The sequence below is a fragment of the Aspergillus steynii genome (genome assembly GCF_002849105.1).
Source record: "Aspergillus steynii IBT 23096 chromosome Unknown P170scaffold_4, whole genome shotgun sequence".
Taxonomy (NCBI): domain Eukaryota; kingdom Fungi; phylum Ascomycota; class Eurotiomycetes; order Eurotiales; family Aspergillaceae; genus Aspergillus; species Aspergillus steynii.
The window spans coordinates 1,112,794-1,128,519 of NW_020194401.1; the positions used below are offsets into that span (position 1 = coordinate 1,112,794).

Consider the following 15,726-nt stretch of genomic DNA (forward strand, 5'->3'; position numbering starts at 1 on the left):
GTCCAACGGCATGTAAGCATCGCTGCGGAGGACAAATCGGCGGATAAACAGCGTCGATGACGCCGCGGTCACCGACACCGAATGGGCCAAAATGCGGGAATGTAAGCATGTCGATATGGCAAATAGTATTGAAACCAGCTGCACCTCCCAGAATAGATCGACTGACTACACAGAGGACAATAGCAATGACTAGGAACATCAAAGCGGAGCTAAACGCTCGCCTCTCGGCTTCTAACGTGATTGTGGCGGGTGACGACGCGTGGGAAGATACCCTTGAGCGGTGGACAAAGTATCGATTTCAAGTCCCTGCCGCAGTAATCCAGCCCACCAACGAAGATGATGTGATTGAAGCAGTGAGATATTTGATCTATTTTGACATTATTCAGATGCTGATTCTACCCGCAGGTTTCGTACGCTGTGCAGAACAACAGACCGTTTGTTGTGAGAGGCGGAGGCCACAGCAATGGGTTCTCAACTATCAGCAGTCCCGGAGTTGTCATCGACCTTTCCAGGATGCGAAATGTCAGGGTTGACGTTGACAACCTGTTGGTAACCGCACAAGGGGGAGCAACCATGGGTGATGGAATTCAGGTGGCCGGGAAAGCCGGACTCGCCATTGCCACTGGAACATGCAACGAAGTGGGCCTGGTAAGAAATATTCCCGTCTAAGCCTGTGATCTCCGAAAACAATACCTGACGACTGTCCGCATAGGTTGGTGCCACGCTTGGGGGAGGCATTGGCCGGTTTCTAGGACTCTGGGGATATGCGATAGACACCGTCGTCTCCATGCGGGTCGTCGTGGTGGATCAGAGCGGAACGGCCCGTGCAGTGGAAGCATCGCGCGAAATCAATCCCGACCTCTTCTGGGGACTGCGAGGCAGCGGCCATTTATTCGGAGTCGTGGTGGAAGCCACCTTTCGAGCACAGCCGTGGCATCATGATACCTGGCACAGCTGTCTGGTGTTTAGTCCCGCGGATGCAGGAATGGCGGCAGAAGCAATGGACCGCATCCACTATTCGGGAGGAATGCAAGGCCGGTTCGTCTTCTGTGCCCCGAATAAGCAGGTAAGAGGGCTCTAGTATCCAATGCGAAAGAGCGCCCGGTTGACTCATATTCAATAGCCTGTCGTGCTTCTGCAGCTGTGGTACGTTGGATCACCCGATGAGGCTGCCAGCAAGTTCGACTCGTTGCTGTCTCTCCCTAGCATGAAGGAACACCCCATGAACTTCGTTGGCCATCTCATCCCGTATCTAAACCTCAACGACTCCAGTGATCGTGTCTGCGGCTATGCTGGGCGAAAGAATCTGGCGGCATTCGGGATGAAGTCCATGTCGGCGGAGGCGTGCGACGCTGCGCTCAAAGTCTACATGGATTTCATCCACGAACATCCCGAGGCAGCTCAGACACATATCCTGACTGAGTTTTATAGCATGGACGTTGCGAAGGAGCTCGATCCATATGGCCAGGAGACTTCCATGTCTAGAGACGCCCGCCAAGATGTCAAATACTGGGTCATGCCTTTGGCTTGGTACGAAAATGCCAGTCTAGATGAAGACTGTGCCCGTCTCAACCGAGATATTCGAGAGGCATTCTTGAGAGAGCCGGACGGAAAGCGTGCCAACTGCGTCGCATACGTCAACATGCCGTTTGAGGATGATACCGCACGTAGCGTTTTTGGCAAGAGGGAGCGAGAGGGAAAACTGCGCGAATTGAAGACGAAGTGGGATCCCCTTGGGGTCATTCATGGCTTGATAAAGTTCTCGGAATGAGTGCGGGGAATGGGGGAATACTGATGGAATCTCCTCGTGTACAGACAAAGAAGACAATATCTCCGGCCTGGGCATGGATAGAAGCTGCCCAGGCCCGGTGGGTCCACTAGCGAGTGACAAGGCATCTTCTGTAGTGGTTGCAAGGTGGATTTCCGGGATTTGATCTGCATGATAAATGGCAAATGACCTGTCAATCTGGACAACTGTAAGGATATCTCTCGTCTCTGTAACCGAGCTCCTCCTTCCTGCCTGTAGTTTGTACATCTTCGTCTTTTATTCTGCCTGCGTGCCTGGCAGCCTCAGGCAGTCGTGAGTCAGCGGGACGGCGATCCGCACTAGGCCCGATCCGGCTAGCCGATCGCCCCATCTACAGGCGACGTGCTTCTTCCTTTCGTATCGCCTCCTCGCAAGTTTCGACTCCTGGGCACTTTCTTTCTGCTGACGGTCTTTATACGTGGAGCTTGAATCCTTCGAATACAAAGAGAACGAGTATTTCCCCTTAGCGTCCGGACAAGGATCATCCGCATCTCTTGGTCCATCATTCGATGGACTCCGCGAACAGCGCCCGGCCTTCGGTCGGAAGTCCCCCGACGGCGCCAGTCGGGGGTATTCAAAAAGGCCGCCAGCGGACCATCACTGCGTGTCTAACGTGTCGTCGTCGGAAAGTCAAGTGCGACCATGCGCAGCCTGTCTGCTCCCCTTGCCAGCGGGGAAATCGGGTTTGTACATACGTGAATCCCCAATTATCGTCGCAGGCGCAACCCCACTCTACGGCCAACCGCGTGTCGCGACCTAACCTACGGTCTGGACAAGACGAGATCAGGAACCGTTTGGAGAGACTGGAGAAGCTCCTAGAAAGAGCGATCGCTGGTGGTGGTGAGAATGCCTCACCACTGTTGGATGCGCAAGGTCCTGGCATGGACACGCCGCATGATGAGCAAAGAGGTGCCACTGGTGGGGCGATGCCCGATCCCAGGAACGAAACTCTGTCAGTAGATGGATACGATGGTGCCTTGCTCTTAGAACCGGAAAGTGGTCAGTCGCGATGGGTCTCGTCCTTACATTACGCGCTGCTGGCGGACGAGGTACGAAGGTCCTGTGAAATTATGGCTTTTAGCCTCCATGGCTAACTGAGCTAGATCCACGACGTGAAAATGCTACTTGGTGATCAAGCACGGGGTGTTCCTGGGGACAGTCCCTCCTCCGAGCGGGAAACCACTCCCTTCCCGCTTTCCAACGCCGGGAGCGACAGTCTGACGGCGTGGCTTCCCAGGTCCGCAGAAGACTGCTTTGCATTGCTAGAAATCTTCTTTGCCAATGTCGATCCAATGACACGCCTGGTGCACAAGCCCTCCCTCCGACGACGCCTTAAGCTTTATGTGCACCAAAACTATGGCATCATGAATCAGGACGCGCATGAGGAAAGCGAAGGATCTGTGCCGGACCCCTCGATCCACACCTTTGAGCCCTTGGCCTTGGCTCTTTTTTATTCAGCTGTGAATAGCATGCCGCCGGAATCCGTACTCGGGCAGTTCTCTGCCGATAAGGAGATGCTGCTGGCCCAGTTCCAACGGGGAGTGGAGCTAGGGCTTGGAAGAGAAGGCTTTTTGACAACCCCAAGTATCGAAGTACTACAGGCATTTGTTCTCCTTCTGGTAAGTCTGACCTGAGATACTTGTATCGATGGTGGATGTTACTCACAAATTGACCAGACCTGTCAATCACGGGAAGATGATATGTCAAGAACTTGGACTCTGCTTGGTCTCGCTGTCAGGATGGCACTCTCTCAAGGCCTCCACAGAGAGCCTTCCCTGTTCCCCTCAAAAAACATGGACGTCATCCAGGTGGAAATTCGCCGCCGTTTATGGCACCAAATATGTCATCTCGATTTTAGATCTGCGGAGGCCAGGGGCCAGGAGCCAACTATTGCTGACGAGGATTACACAACTCTGCTACCTAGGAATGTTGATGATGAAGACCTTGTGGAGGGAGCACATCCCACCACCGAAACCTATTCCCCACCGGGATTCACAGACATGACAGGACACTTGATCCGACTCAATGGAATCCATTGTTTCAGGAGAATTGTGCGAAGCACTTACCGCTTAGAACGACGGATCAAGGCCTCAGCTTTCCAAGGAAATGCCAGTCTGTATCCAATTGCCGAACTCCAGGCTTTGTTTATCGAAGTTCGCAATATGGTAGACGACATGGCCTCGCATATCCAATCACAGTATTTGCAGTTCTGTGATTCCAATATACCAATGCAGCGGCTTGCACTTGGTCTTGCGGCAATTATTGAATGGAGATGTTGGTCAATCTTCTGGCTGCGCACCCCAAAACAATACCGGGAGGCAGTGGTGAACCCAGAAATCCGTCAAACGTGAGTTAATTGTGCTTTGAAGAATTGGCCCTCCGAGCAATGAGTTTATATCTGACTTTGGCATGTTTCCTTTCATTCTAGCGTATTGGAAAAGTCCGTGAGCTTGATGGAAAGCATGAATATGATCACAGACGACAAAGACGCTCAAAGGTTCCAATGGCATATCGGAGGCCATTCCTGTTTCCAAGCCATCATGCATATCGTTTCGGAGCTAGAAACACCGGAGTTCCAGGCGTCTAATCACAATATGCTACGTTCTCGTGCCCTGACTGTCCTTCGAAGTACAATGAACATGAAAGGACGTGAAATCAGCTCAACGTGGAACGTTATCAACCGAATCATCTCAAACTGTCTGGCTAAGAACTCCCCACAGTCATTCCCCCTAACTCCATACTCAGCCCTTTTCCCTCCAAATGCAATGATACCCGACATCGGCACAACGACATCTATGGCTCCTCCCCAGACATTTGCAGAGGTCTCCTCAGTGTCAGGGAACCCAGTCATCGAGACTTCGTTGCCCGACCTTGCTGAGCTGGGAAGCCTGGACATGCAGGATCCATCCATGTCCTTTGACTGGGTTGGTTACCCGACGATTCTACGAACAGGCTTTTGCTAATGACTCCCACTAGGGGTTTTGGAACTTTGACCCGAGTGACCCCAATTCATACTAGCATCTCATTGAACGCGTTGATCCTGGAGACTTGCGCGTATTGATAATTCAAATGCTTATCTAAAACTGATCGATATCCTCACTAGGCCTCCAAATCGTGGTCACGGAATGCCGACGGAAAAGCCCGCCAACAAGATGAGATCATTTAATAGAATAAATGAAAACAATGGAAAATCTTCAATCGAAAGAAAGATCCTGTGCCTCATACGCTGTATACCCGAGGACTAAAATACATGGTCATACAAACGCCTTTCTGCTTCTTATAGGAAAATGAGAGGTAAGTATGTGTGCCGGTCGAGGTGGACAGTGGATGATGTGGACTATTCGTTGCATCAGCACTATGTTAGATCCTCTCTCCAGGGTTAGGGGTCACATACAACAGGTCCTCGAGATCTTTGGAATATCCTCGTTCCAGCTGGCTCCATCCCAGCTTTCCAAAGAAGCTCTGCAATCGCGCAGCAATTTGCATATCACTTTCACAATAATGCCTGACAGGCAGATACACCTTGGGCTCCGGGAACCATTTCCCCGGTCGCAGCTCGAAATTGAAAATCGTCCCCGCGGTCCGGTGGTCGTTCTGTGGCAGTTCGATATTTTCGTCCACCACCCCGAAGACCGTTCTCCATAGTTCCTCCAGCAATCTCACGGCCTCGGTTGTGTTCTCGTCTGTCAAGCGACCCCCGAGGCAATATGCCTCGTTCACCTTCCGCAGCGCGGTGTGAGGGATGCGTACATAAATCTTAATTCGAGATTCGGCTTCATCCACGCAGTCCACGCTGATCATCTCTGCTTTGGCTGCTCCATTGAAGCTAGCCATCCATGCCTCAAGCACGGACATGGCTGCAATAGCCTGAACACCCCATACCTTGCTTTTTCTTGCCAGCCGCAGTATCGAGCTGGAAATTATCTGTGTAGTGCTCTGTCCAGTGCTCAGGGCCTTCAGGATGGGAAAGAAATAGGCTTTGGTGGTCACACGACCGGCATCTAGGTCGAATGCGAGAAAGCTCTGTGTGGTATGTTCGCCATATGGCAGTTTTTCTCGAACCTGATGATGTTCGTCGGCGGACACAAAAAGGTCGTCCCGAAAGTGCTCGAACATGGACACAGTCGCTCCGACTTCTGATGCGGCATAGGAGTGCATGAACCGCGTAACCGTGGCTTGGTTGAATGGGTCCGCGGTCGAACCCGCTTCGAAACCGACGGGTTCGATACCAAGACGAATCGTGCTTTGGGACTCGGCATTTCCGTTCACATTCCAGCTGGGCTCCAGCGGGGAGAAGTCGTCGGTCAGGAAGGATCGCCAGGGTGCATTGACCGTGGATGGTTGACCCGAGTTCTCCAGCGGCGGGCGTGGCCCAAGAAGGGGCAAGATGTGCGTATGATAAAGCAGGAGATACTTATAATGGGTATACAAGGGGTAGTTTGCCTTCGAAAGGAGCTTGCTCATCAAAGGGCCGGTTTCTCGCCACCAGAAGGCCGTGGAGGAGGTTGGAGCGGGAAGTGGAAGAGCCGTCGTGAGTACATCGTATGGGGTGAAAAAAGCAAGCGACAAGCTGTCTCTCGTGTCGGTGTCACCATTAATCAACTTCTTCTGCGCCTTCGTCGGGTAGCCGTTGACGCCGTTGAGCCGTGCAAGTGGCCCCGGGGACGTGTGGACCAACGATTCAGCGCTCAAAGACATGTTGAATGGGTTGGGGTCAGGTTCACAGCTTTACTCTCGGGAATGACTCTCTGAAAGCCTTTCTGAAGCCGTACCATGGACTTCTGGCAGGCTATATACAACGGGCCTACAAATCTATTTTTAGCCCATCATCTTGAGGCTCCTAGTCATTCAGCCGACAATACCTCAGGTGGCGTTTGGTCGCCCGAATACGCCCTGGCATAGCCCAAACCACCGCGGTAACGGGCATTAATTTTCGGCGTCCGAATTAGAAGAAGGATCCTCCGATGAGGGAGGCTCAGGCCGCTAAATCTTATACGCCTCAGCCGTGCTGAGGACCGGACGCCAGGATTGCCTTGATGACGAGTGGATCTCTTCCTGAACTGAAACTGCGCTCTACGTGGTCGAAGGTCAATCGGAAGGATTGAAGAATTCGTTTCATAAATCTGACTAACATTTCCTTAGAATCCGAAATATCTAGCGAAGTACACAGTTCAAACTACACCGATCTGACCATCACACTACGAGCCGCTAACTCTCCGATATTGCCAGCCACAAACACATCCCGGAGGCTCACCTGAATGCCACGCTCTTCGCAAAGTTTCTGCAATCTGGTGGCGTCCATGCTTTGTGCGCCGAGTTCCCAAAATGACTTTTGGCCATCGACCTCTGGTTTGTCCAGATCAAGACAAGCACCAATAGCCTCCGAGACAATCCCAACTGCATCCGTTCCCACCGTGACACCGACCCCATTTTCCAATATTCCCTGCCCCTGCAACCTCCTGTCACCCGAGGACTTGGCTTCTGGGCTGGTCGTATTCATGCATCGTGCCCCGCCATTCGCCGGGGGCTTGAACGATGTTGCTCCCAAATTTATAATCTCACCAGGCGTGGTTTCCAGAATCATTAGCTGCAGCACAAATGTCAGAGCAAACTCCAGTCGCTGTGCAACCTCTTCGTCGATACAGCCCATGTCATACTCCATGTCCACCTGGAGGTCATGTTGCGCCGTCTCCGTGAACTCAACCGTCAGCGGAAACTTCGAGCCACCCGTATTCCGATACGAAATGGGTTGAACCTCTGCGCCCTTCAGTTCCAATAGAGGTCGCCGGTCATCTGCGGTGTGATACGTAACCATGACCCTGAAAAGCGGATCCGAGAGGCTTGGTGCCCGTTGAACCAATCGGCCCAGTGATTGGAATGGAACAATGTTCTCCAGAGCTTGCTGGCTGCTGCCTCGGACGTATTTCAAAAATTGGAAAAGCGTTTCATGCTCGTCGGCGCTTCTCTGTAGACGAATCACCAGGCGATCAAGGAAGAGACCGGGTATGCTTTCTGTCCCACTTTCTGTACGATGGGTAAATGGCGCCGCGAGGAGCATGTCATCCTGTCGGTCGACGCACTGTAAGCAGAAAAACACACCTGCTAGCACAATTTGATGCATGGTTACAGACGCTCTAGTGGCGAGCTGGGACAAATTGCGAAGCATAGAGGGAGAAAGCGTCCACGACCGCGTGAATCCCATGTATGTGGCTGGGGCTAGCTCGGGGTTACCAAACGTGAGCGGTCTGGGAAGGTCAGACAGATACGAAGACCAGAATGACAGAGCCCGTGGGCTGGGCTGTATAGTGTCAGACCAGTGTGCCCAATCAATGTAGGTTCTTTCGGGGGTTCGCTTCATTGGAAGAATGGTCCCGGCTCCGGCTTGAACGCTTGAAGTCAAGACCTCGTACGTTTCTGAGACATGATTGAGGTATGTTGCCATTGTGGTTGCATCGCCTACCACGTGCGACATCACGACTACAAGCATGGTCTGCCCCGGGATTCCAATGACAATGGAGACATCCACAGGTGGTTCAAGGGCGAGGTCAAATGGCTTGGTGACTCGACCGTGAACGAAAGAGCTGAGGTTACCGGTCTGAACTACACGCGGTACTTCGGGGGTACCTGTCACCAAAGATCGAGAAAGGATGCCGTCGACGAGATGATACCGGGATCGGAATACCTCCGTTTCCGCTGTTACTCGCTGAAAGGCGCTAGCTAGGTTCTCGATATTGATTTCGCCTCGGATTTTGCAGACATAGTTCATGTTTCCGGCCGGGGAACCGGCTGATATCAAGTGGTTGAGCAGCATCTCCTTCTCTAGATATGATAACGGGAGAGTGCCATCGCGTGGGACAGGTGGAGTCTCTAGGAAGGGGACCACGGGGTGGCTTGTGCCGGTTGAGTCATTGAGGAGCTCCTCAATGGCAAGAGATAAATCCTGCAAGACGTGGTGACGGATCACGGTCTTGAGTGGCAAAGGGCGGATGTTCCATTGTTTGGATATAGCCTGGGCCACTTTTATCTGCAGCAGCGAGTGCCCGCCGAGCTCGAAGAACCGGTCCCTTGGACTGATGGGCATTTGACTGAGATCGCGACCGAGAACATCTGCCCAGATAGTAGCAACGGCTCGCTGGGTGTCGGTCTCCAGCTTCTCATGTCTCTTGTTGTGATTGTCTTGTTCGATCAAGTATTGTTTCAACGCGGTAGAGTCAACTTTGTGGTTTGCGGAAATAGGCAGACTCGCTAGTGCGATGATCCTGTTTGGAACAGCATACTCCGGGAGTTGCGATTCCAGGCTCTTCGTCAACTCTGCCACGTTGATGGTCTCTGGGGTCACGAACGCAATGAGGTGTCCGGCGACGACGAGCGCGACGTTTCTCGCCGCAGACGCCACTTTTGAGATTGTGCTTTGGACTTCCCCGAGATCGATTCGGAACCCGCGCAGCTTGATCTGATTATCTTCTCTCCCTATGTACTCGATGTTGCCGTTTTCCAGCTGTCTGCCAATATCGCCGGTTCGGAACATGATTTGGCCCAGTTGGAATGGGTCCTTCAGGAAACGCTTAGCTGTTTCTTGCTCGTTGTGCAGATATCCAGGCGTGACCTGTATTCCAGAGAGATGGATCTCTCCACTGACACCAACGGGAACCTGTCTTTTCCTAGCGTCGAGAAGATAGCAATCTGTGCCGGGAAGCGGTTTTCCAATCGAAATTCTCTCTCCTGGGTGCAATACTGCGACAGTAGAGATCAAAGTACATTCTGCAGGACCGTACCCATTGACCATGATTCGGCCCATGGACCATTTGTCATTGAGCGCCTGAGAGACCGCTTCACCGGCGACAGTGATTATTTTCAACTTAGGATACTCAGATGGATCGAGCGTTACAAGAAGAGACGGGGTTGCCATTGTCGCGTCGACTTTTAGAAGGTGAGAAATGGGGTTCTCGGGATCTTTCAGGACAAGAGTTGCTCCGAAACAGAGGGTTGAAAAGACCTCTTTGATGCAGCAGTCAAATCCGAGGGATAGCATCTGCGCGTTGCGTTGACCTGGACGAGAGTGTAGTCTTCCCTCTGGCTGGGAGACTACGTTGAGAATGCCTTTGTGCTGTAGTTGGACCGCTGGATTGTTGTCAGTTTTGTACAATTTAACAAGCCATTTGATTAGAAGCTGAACATACCTTTTGGCAGGCCCGTGCTTCCGGAGGTGTAGATTAAACAAGCAATATCATCACCACTAGCACCGCTATGGACAGGGGCAATGTCTTCGGCCTTGGTATCGATTTCTGCCATGATCGACTCAACACTGAAAGACAGGACATCACAAGCCACTATATCTTGCTCCGGATTGGTGTACAAAACAAGCGACGCTTGACAGTTTCCAATCATGTATTTCTTCCTCTCAACGGGAAGCTTCTGATCAATTGGACAGTAAATGGCACCGGCTTTGAGGGTTGCGATCATCGCGAGAACCCACGCGACGGAGCCGTCACTGATGACACAGATCACGTCCCCTGGCGTTGTGTGTTTCGATAATTGAATGGCGATCTGATCGGTCATTCTACCAAGCTCTTCATACGTGAGCGATCTCGTTAAGCCCTCGACGGCGCAAATGTCGGGGTGTGTTTTAACCATGGTGTCGATTGCCTGAGCTAGGTTCTCGGTCCCGTCAAAGGTTTTGATCAGCTGTGGTGAATGAGACGTGAAGTTCTCGATTGCATTGTCATTGAGCAGGTTCGAGGATATCAGGTCTAAACCAGAGCTTGGAGTAGCTTCAACGAGGGCCGTAAGAATATTGTCGAATTGACGCATCATATGTTGGATAATTTGATCCTCGAAGTGCGATTTGCGATAAATACACCGAACAACAAACTTCCCTTTACAGCTGTCTAGTAGAACCGTCAAAGGGACTTGCGTGGCTTCGGTGTAGCGTATATCCTGCGGAGCAGACACCAATTCTGATTCCCAGGGCGATTGCGGGAAATCATACTGGAGAGCGAAAAGGGTCTCAAAAAGCTCCGACGGCTTGCATCCAGAAGCCTCCTGGATGAGGGAAAGGGGCGACCACTGGAAGTCCAGGATTCCGCATAGAGCTTTGAACACCAAGTGTATAAAGCTTTGCACGGTCTGGGTCTCGTCTGCGTTCACGCTTAGAGGCAGAGTGTTGATCATAGGCCCGATGACGTTCTCAACGCCTGGGATCGGGAGGCTTCGGCCTGATAGCACCGCTCCTAGGATGACGTTTTCAGCGCTACAGTATCGGGACAAGAGAAGGCCCCATGCAGCGTATAGGATTGTGGCTGGGGTGACTGCGAATTTGTCTTTTGCTGCGGCTTCGAGAGATGATACGCTTACGGCGAGTGTGCGGGAAACATCGGCTTGCGTATAGTCGTTGATGTCGGATGGTGGAGATAAGCGAAGCCTTCGAACGGGAAGAAATCCGGTCAGATATTCTTTCCAGAATGTGATGGCTCTATCTGATGACTCGAGTTCCAATTGACCTATTGACTGAGAAACCTGAGCGAATTGTGGCGCTGGCGGCAGTTCTCGATCGTCAAGACAAGCGGCGAAGTCACGCATTAGTGTTCCCATGGACCATCCGTCAACCAGGCTGTGGTGGACTGTCCATATGAACCGGGTCCGGGTATTGTGCAGTGTGAGAACAGTGACTTTGGACAATGATTCTTGATTCTCTGCGTCGAAATCTGCAAATGCGTTGACATCCAGAAGTTCTTCGGATTGGCAGGTAGATTCCCACTCCGATTCGGTAATTGACTTTTGTTTCCAGGCAAATCCGCCATTGTGAGATATAATTTGGGCACCAGATGAGGCATTCAGAATGAATGATGTACGTAAAATCTCATGTCGCTGGCGAAGACGGTCCCAAGCAGCATAAAGAATGGGCAAAAAGTCCGCTTGCCCGGAATGTTCGAAAGTAAAAGACGTCTTGATGAATGAGAGCCCTGGATTAGCAACGCTAGCGCTGACCATTCTAGTTTGCATGTCAGTCATCGGCACTATAGTTTCGTTTCCGAGGTGCCGGGTCGCTGCTATCTCTTGTTTCAGATGGTCTAGCGAGACCTGGTTCGCAGGAGAGTCATGCTGAATAGTGTCCAGCAACACCCGAACGCTTTTGGCTAACTTGTCCACTTCGTCTAGCATAAGTATCTCTGCGACACCAATATCAAATCCCATTTTTCTCAGTGCAGATACTAGCATGACAGCTGCAAGCGAATGTCCACCCAGCTGACGAAACGAGGAACCATCCTGGATTTGCGACTGCGGTAGTCTGAGAACATGTGAGAAGCCTCTTCGGATGGCTTCTAGTGCTGGTAAGCCTGTTTCCAGCTCGCTCGAATTTGCACCCTGCTCTGCCTCATGGATATGGGCCAAGATTCGCCGATCGATCTTTCCGTTACTCGTTGTTGGGAAGTCATCCAGGGAGTAAATCACGTCCGGAATGAGGAATGATGATGTTGTACTCTCGAGGTACTCGCGAAGGCCTTCTTTGGCATGAAAAGGGCTAACAAATGCGATCAATCTCCCCTGTGACATGAAGGCAGACGCTCGGTCGACTTTGTCGAATGACATCAAGGCGGGCTCAACGTCACCCTCCAGGTTGATCAAGAAGCCGCGGTTTTTCACCATGCTGTCCTTTCGACCACAAAATTGCAATCCATGCTCAGTGCTCTTCCCATAGTCACCGGTCCTATAGATCCTTGTACCATTCCGGACTATGAAGGAATTGGAGGTGCGATCCGGATCTTGAAAATAGCCCAGAGCTAAGCCCAGCCCAGCGATGCAAATCTCTCCCTCGGAAGACTCATGCCCATTCTCGTTGAGCAGAATTATGGTGCTATACGAGATCGGAAACCCCATTGTAATGGGCCTTCCAGGTTGTAATCTGCCCATAAGCGCGGTGCAAGTTGTCTCCGTCGGCCCATATGAATTGTAGAGACGTCGTTGCGGCGAAGACCATGCCTCGATCAATGATGGGCTTGGGCTCTCACCACCAAGGAAGATTGAATTCACTGCATCAAACCCATCTTTCGGGTCTAGTGTTGCCAGTATACTCGGAGTCAAAGGCAACACATGGCACGTTTTCGCTGCAGCTTCAAGCGTAGGAGGATCGGCCAAAACGAGGGTGCCGCCGTTGCAGAGGGTGTTGAACATGACTCCGGCACACACTACATCACGCAAATTAGATTCGACGCTTGAACGTAGTGATTCAAACTTACCGTCAAACGCAATCGAGCATATTAACAATACCCGTGTGCCGTGCTTCACGTTCAGATTAAACGGAAGTTCGCCGCCTTCTTTCACATAGCGCGAAATTGACCTTTGGCCGACCATTACACCCTTTGGCTTCCCTGTTGTTCCGCTTGTGAAGATAATGTACGCCAAATCATCGTTCTTATCGATTGCATCCGAGATCCCATTAATCACTGCTGCATTCCCGGTCCCCTGTAAATCCCCAAGTCCAGTACTGTCCAATTCGACGACAGAACACGGATGGACGATGCTTGGAGACGCCGATGTGGAAACAATGACTTGCGAGTCAACGGTTTGAAGGACGCTTTCTATTCGATCCTTGCCCCACGAGTCCAAGTCAATTGGAACGTAGGCAGCGCGAAGCTTGAGAATGGCCAAAGTCGCAGCAACCATTGCAATAGACCGTGTGGAGAGAAGAGGCACTATGCTCCCGGCACCTATTCCAGCCAGGCGCAATCTTTCGCTCCATATTTCGGAAAGAATGTTGAGTTGCGCATATGTGATACCGTTCCAGCTCTCCTGATTGGCAGACCGTGTTGCATCCTCGACCGCAACCAATAAGGGATGACTTCGCAGTTGGGCGTAAAAGTGGTCTAGCAGGCAGGGGGCGTGGCAAGCCATTGTTGAAAGTTGTCGTGTCGAAATGAGTCTGATAGTGTGCAAAAAAGTGTCATGCTATACTGGCACTTGGATGCTTTCATTTAGAAGATTTCCTTCATCTCGGATCCGAAATGTGAGCTTAGTAGTCCTTGAGGCTTTTCGGCTGAGTGAGACGAAGCCGAAGTGCGGCGCCCGAGCCCTCGGCGGGTATTCGATCCATCTTATACAATATCCCCCGAGAAAAGTCAGATCGGTGCTGGGGTGCTGGGGCTGAAAGGTGTAACTGATGAGATGGACCATGGCTTTATCTTTGGGCCCATACCCAAATTTGAGATGCAGATTTGGAAAACCTCCTTACCTTGATCATCTAGTGCATACCCTTCCTTCCTAAACTTCCAAGATCGTGTACCCCAGGAAAACAACCAAGCATCATGGAAAACGAACTCGATCATCTCAGCTGGAACATCAAGCATGCCTTGTCGCAGCTTGAGGGACCCTTGTCGCAAGAGCTCGACGCATGCCTCGAAGTCTCCCCGACATCCATGAGCACGTCCAGCGCGGTTTATCGGAAGCTCTTGGACACGGTGCAAGTGTTGGACAAGCTTCTTGTCACTTTGACCCCACCTCATATGTCACTAGTAGATGGTGTATTTGGTGAGACTCTGACACAGCGTTGTCCCACCTTCAAGATGCCTAACTGACCGAACTCCGCCCAGCCTTCACGAACAGCAAAGTCTTGCTGTGCGCATCGGAGTATGCACTGGCCGACCATGTCCAGAGGCTCCAGCCCTGCAGCATTTCCGAGCTAGCTAAATCCGCCGGTCTTCATGAGCAAGGTCTCTTCCAAATCATCCGTTACCTTCGGGAAATGGGATACTTCCACCAGGACCCGAAAACCGGCAAGCTGTCCAACAACAGGCTCTCAGACCTCCTTCGCAAAGATCACTGGGCCACCTGGCTCAACTGGGTCGACTTCTTCCCCCGGGAATATTATGACCTTATCTCGCATCTGCCCGACCAGCTCAAGAGCGATCAGCCCAAAACCGCCACAGAGCTATTCTATAACACCGACAAGCCCATCTACCAGTACCTGGCCGAAACCGGACGAATCGCCGGCTTCCACAAAGTCACTGGCACCGGAAGCGTAGTCGAGGCCCCAGGGCTGCTGGCCGACTATCCCTGGCACGAAGTCAAATCTGAAACAGTCATTGACATTGGCGCGGGTGTCGGTGATTTCATCCGGTCGTACCTGGAGCGATTCCCGGACGCCCGGGCCGGTGCATTTGAGCTCCCTTCCACTGCGGAGATTCTGCAACAAAAGTTCCCTCCAGAGGACCCGCTGACAAGCCGGCTTGTCTCAGTGACCGGGGGCGACTTCTTCAAGGATGAGATTCCAAAATCCTCTGTCTACCTCCTTCGTTGGATCCTGCACAACTGGGGCGACGAAGACTGCGTCAAGCTTCTTCGCCGTATTCGCGATACCATCACTCTAGTTCCTGGAGTCAGCCGGGTGCTCATCGTGGAGTCTGTTCTTTTTGATGGTCGTCTCGGTCGTGGGGCTCGATACGCCGATATTCGCATGCTTGCACGGTGCAGAAACAAGGAGCGCACGCTGGACGAATACCGAACACTGGCCGAGGAGGCTGGATGGCGGGTGGACCGGGTCGTTTCTCCCCGAGGATGTCTCACACAGATTCTTGATTTGCGCCCGATAGGTGTAAACTTAGTGTCACCGAAGCTGGGCAGCAACGGGGATGGAGGACTTGAATGGGAGTCTGAGTTGAGATAAGAAGTTACAGACTGCATTTGTGCCTGATGGTATACTTAGCTTTATGATCAGTCGCGAGAGATGAGACCAGAAATTGTGTATGCCCTAAAATGAAGACGCTGATGATTTGGAATTTCAAATTGATGACCTCGAGGGATGCATCGTACGGTTGTAAGTACAGAGAGAATAGGCAGAAGCAAATACTACATTTGACCTGTTTGTCATGTTTGGAGGGGAGTAGCCACTTCACGTGTCACTTTTCAGTTGAGTATAAACTACA

At 51.8% G+C, this 15,726-nt stretch overlaps 5 protein-coding genes across 5 annotated transcripts; 3 read left to right on the forward strand and 2 right to left on the reverse strand.

The window, feature by feature from the left end:
* Window positions 1-185: 185 nt before the first annotated feature.
* hasG (FAD-linked oxidoreductase hasG) lies at window positions 186-1,771 on the forward strand (the record flags this gene model as incomplete). Its single annotated transcript, XM_024844303.1, has 4 exons — window positions 186-353; window positions 406-648; window positions 713-1,066; window positions 1,124-1,771. 4 exons carry the CDS (start codon window positions 186-188, stop codon window positions 1,769-1,771), a joined length of 1,413 nt encoding a protein of 470 aa, XP_024704289.1.
* Window positions 1,772-2,316: 545 nt separating this feature from the next.
* Window positions 2,317-4,770, forward strand: hasF (Zn(II)2Cys6 domain-containing transcription factor hasF; the record flags this gene model as incomplete). The annotated part of the gene is made up of 4 exons (XM_024844317.1): window positions 2,317-2,856; window positions 2,911-3,426; window positions 3,484-4,154; window positions 4,236-4,770. The coding sequence occupies 4 exons, from the start codon at window positions 2,317-2,319 to the stop codon at window positions 4,768-4,770; spliced, it is 2,262 nt and encodes a 753-aa protein (XP_024704290.1).
* hasE (7-dimethylallyltryptophan synthase hasE) lies at window positions 4,652-6,536 on the reverse strand. The gene is made up of 2 exons (XM_024845641.1): window positions 5,202-6,536; window positions 4,652-5,144 (listed from the first exon to the last, which is right to left on the reverse strand). The coding sequence occupies exons 1-2, from the start codon at window positions 6,503-6,505 to the stop codon at window positions 5,027-5,029; spliced, it is 1,422 nt and encodes a 473-aa protein (XP_024704291.1). The 5' UTR covers window positions 6,506-6,536; the 3' UTR covers window positions 4,652-5,026.
* Window positions 6,537-6,983: 447 nt separating this feature from the next.
* On the reverse strand, window positions 6,984-13,699 carry nrps5 (nonribosomal peptide synthetase hasD; the record flags this gene model as incomplete). The annotated part of the gene is made up of 9 exons (XM_024850828.1): window positions 6,984-9,928; window positions 9,988-11,752; window positions 11,783-12,030; window positions 12,070-12,298; window positions 12,335-12,352; window positions 12,383-12,418; window positions 12,452-12,809; window positions 12,849-12,993; window positions 13,045-13,699. The coding sequence occupies 9 exons, from the start codon at window positions 13,697-13,699 to the stop codon at window positions 6,984-6,986; spliced, it is 6,399 nt and encodes a 2,132-aa protein (XP_024704292.1).
* Window positions 13,700-14,109: 410 nt separating this feature from the next.
* Window positions 14,110-15,561, forward strand: hasC (O-methyltransferase hasC; the record flags this gene model as incomplete). Its single annotated transcript, XM_024846703.1, has 2 exons — window positions 14,110-14,332; window positions 14,395-15,561. The coding sequence occupies 2 exons, from the start codon at window positions 14,110-14,112 to the stop codon at window positions 15,465-15,467; spliced, it is 1,296 nt and encodes a 431-aa protein (XP_024704293.1). The 3' UTR covers window positions 15,468-15,561.
* Between the last annotated feature and the right edge of the window lie 165 nt (window positions 15,562-15,726).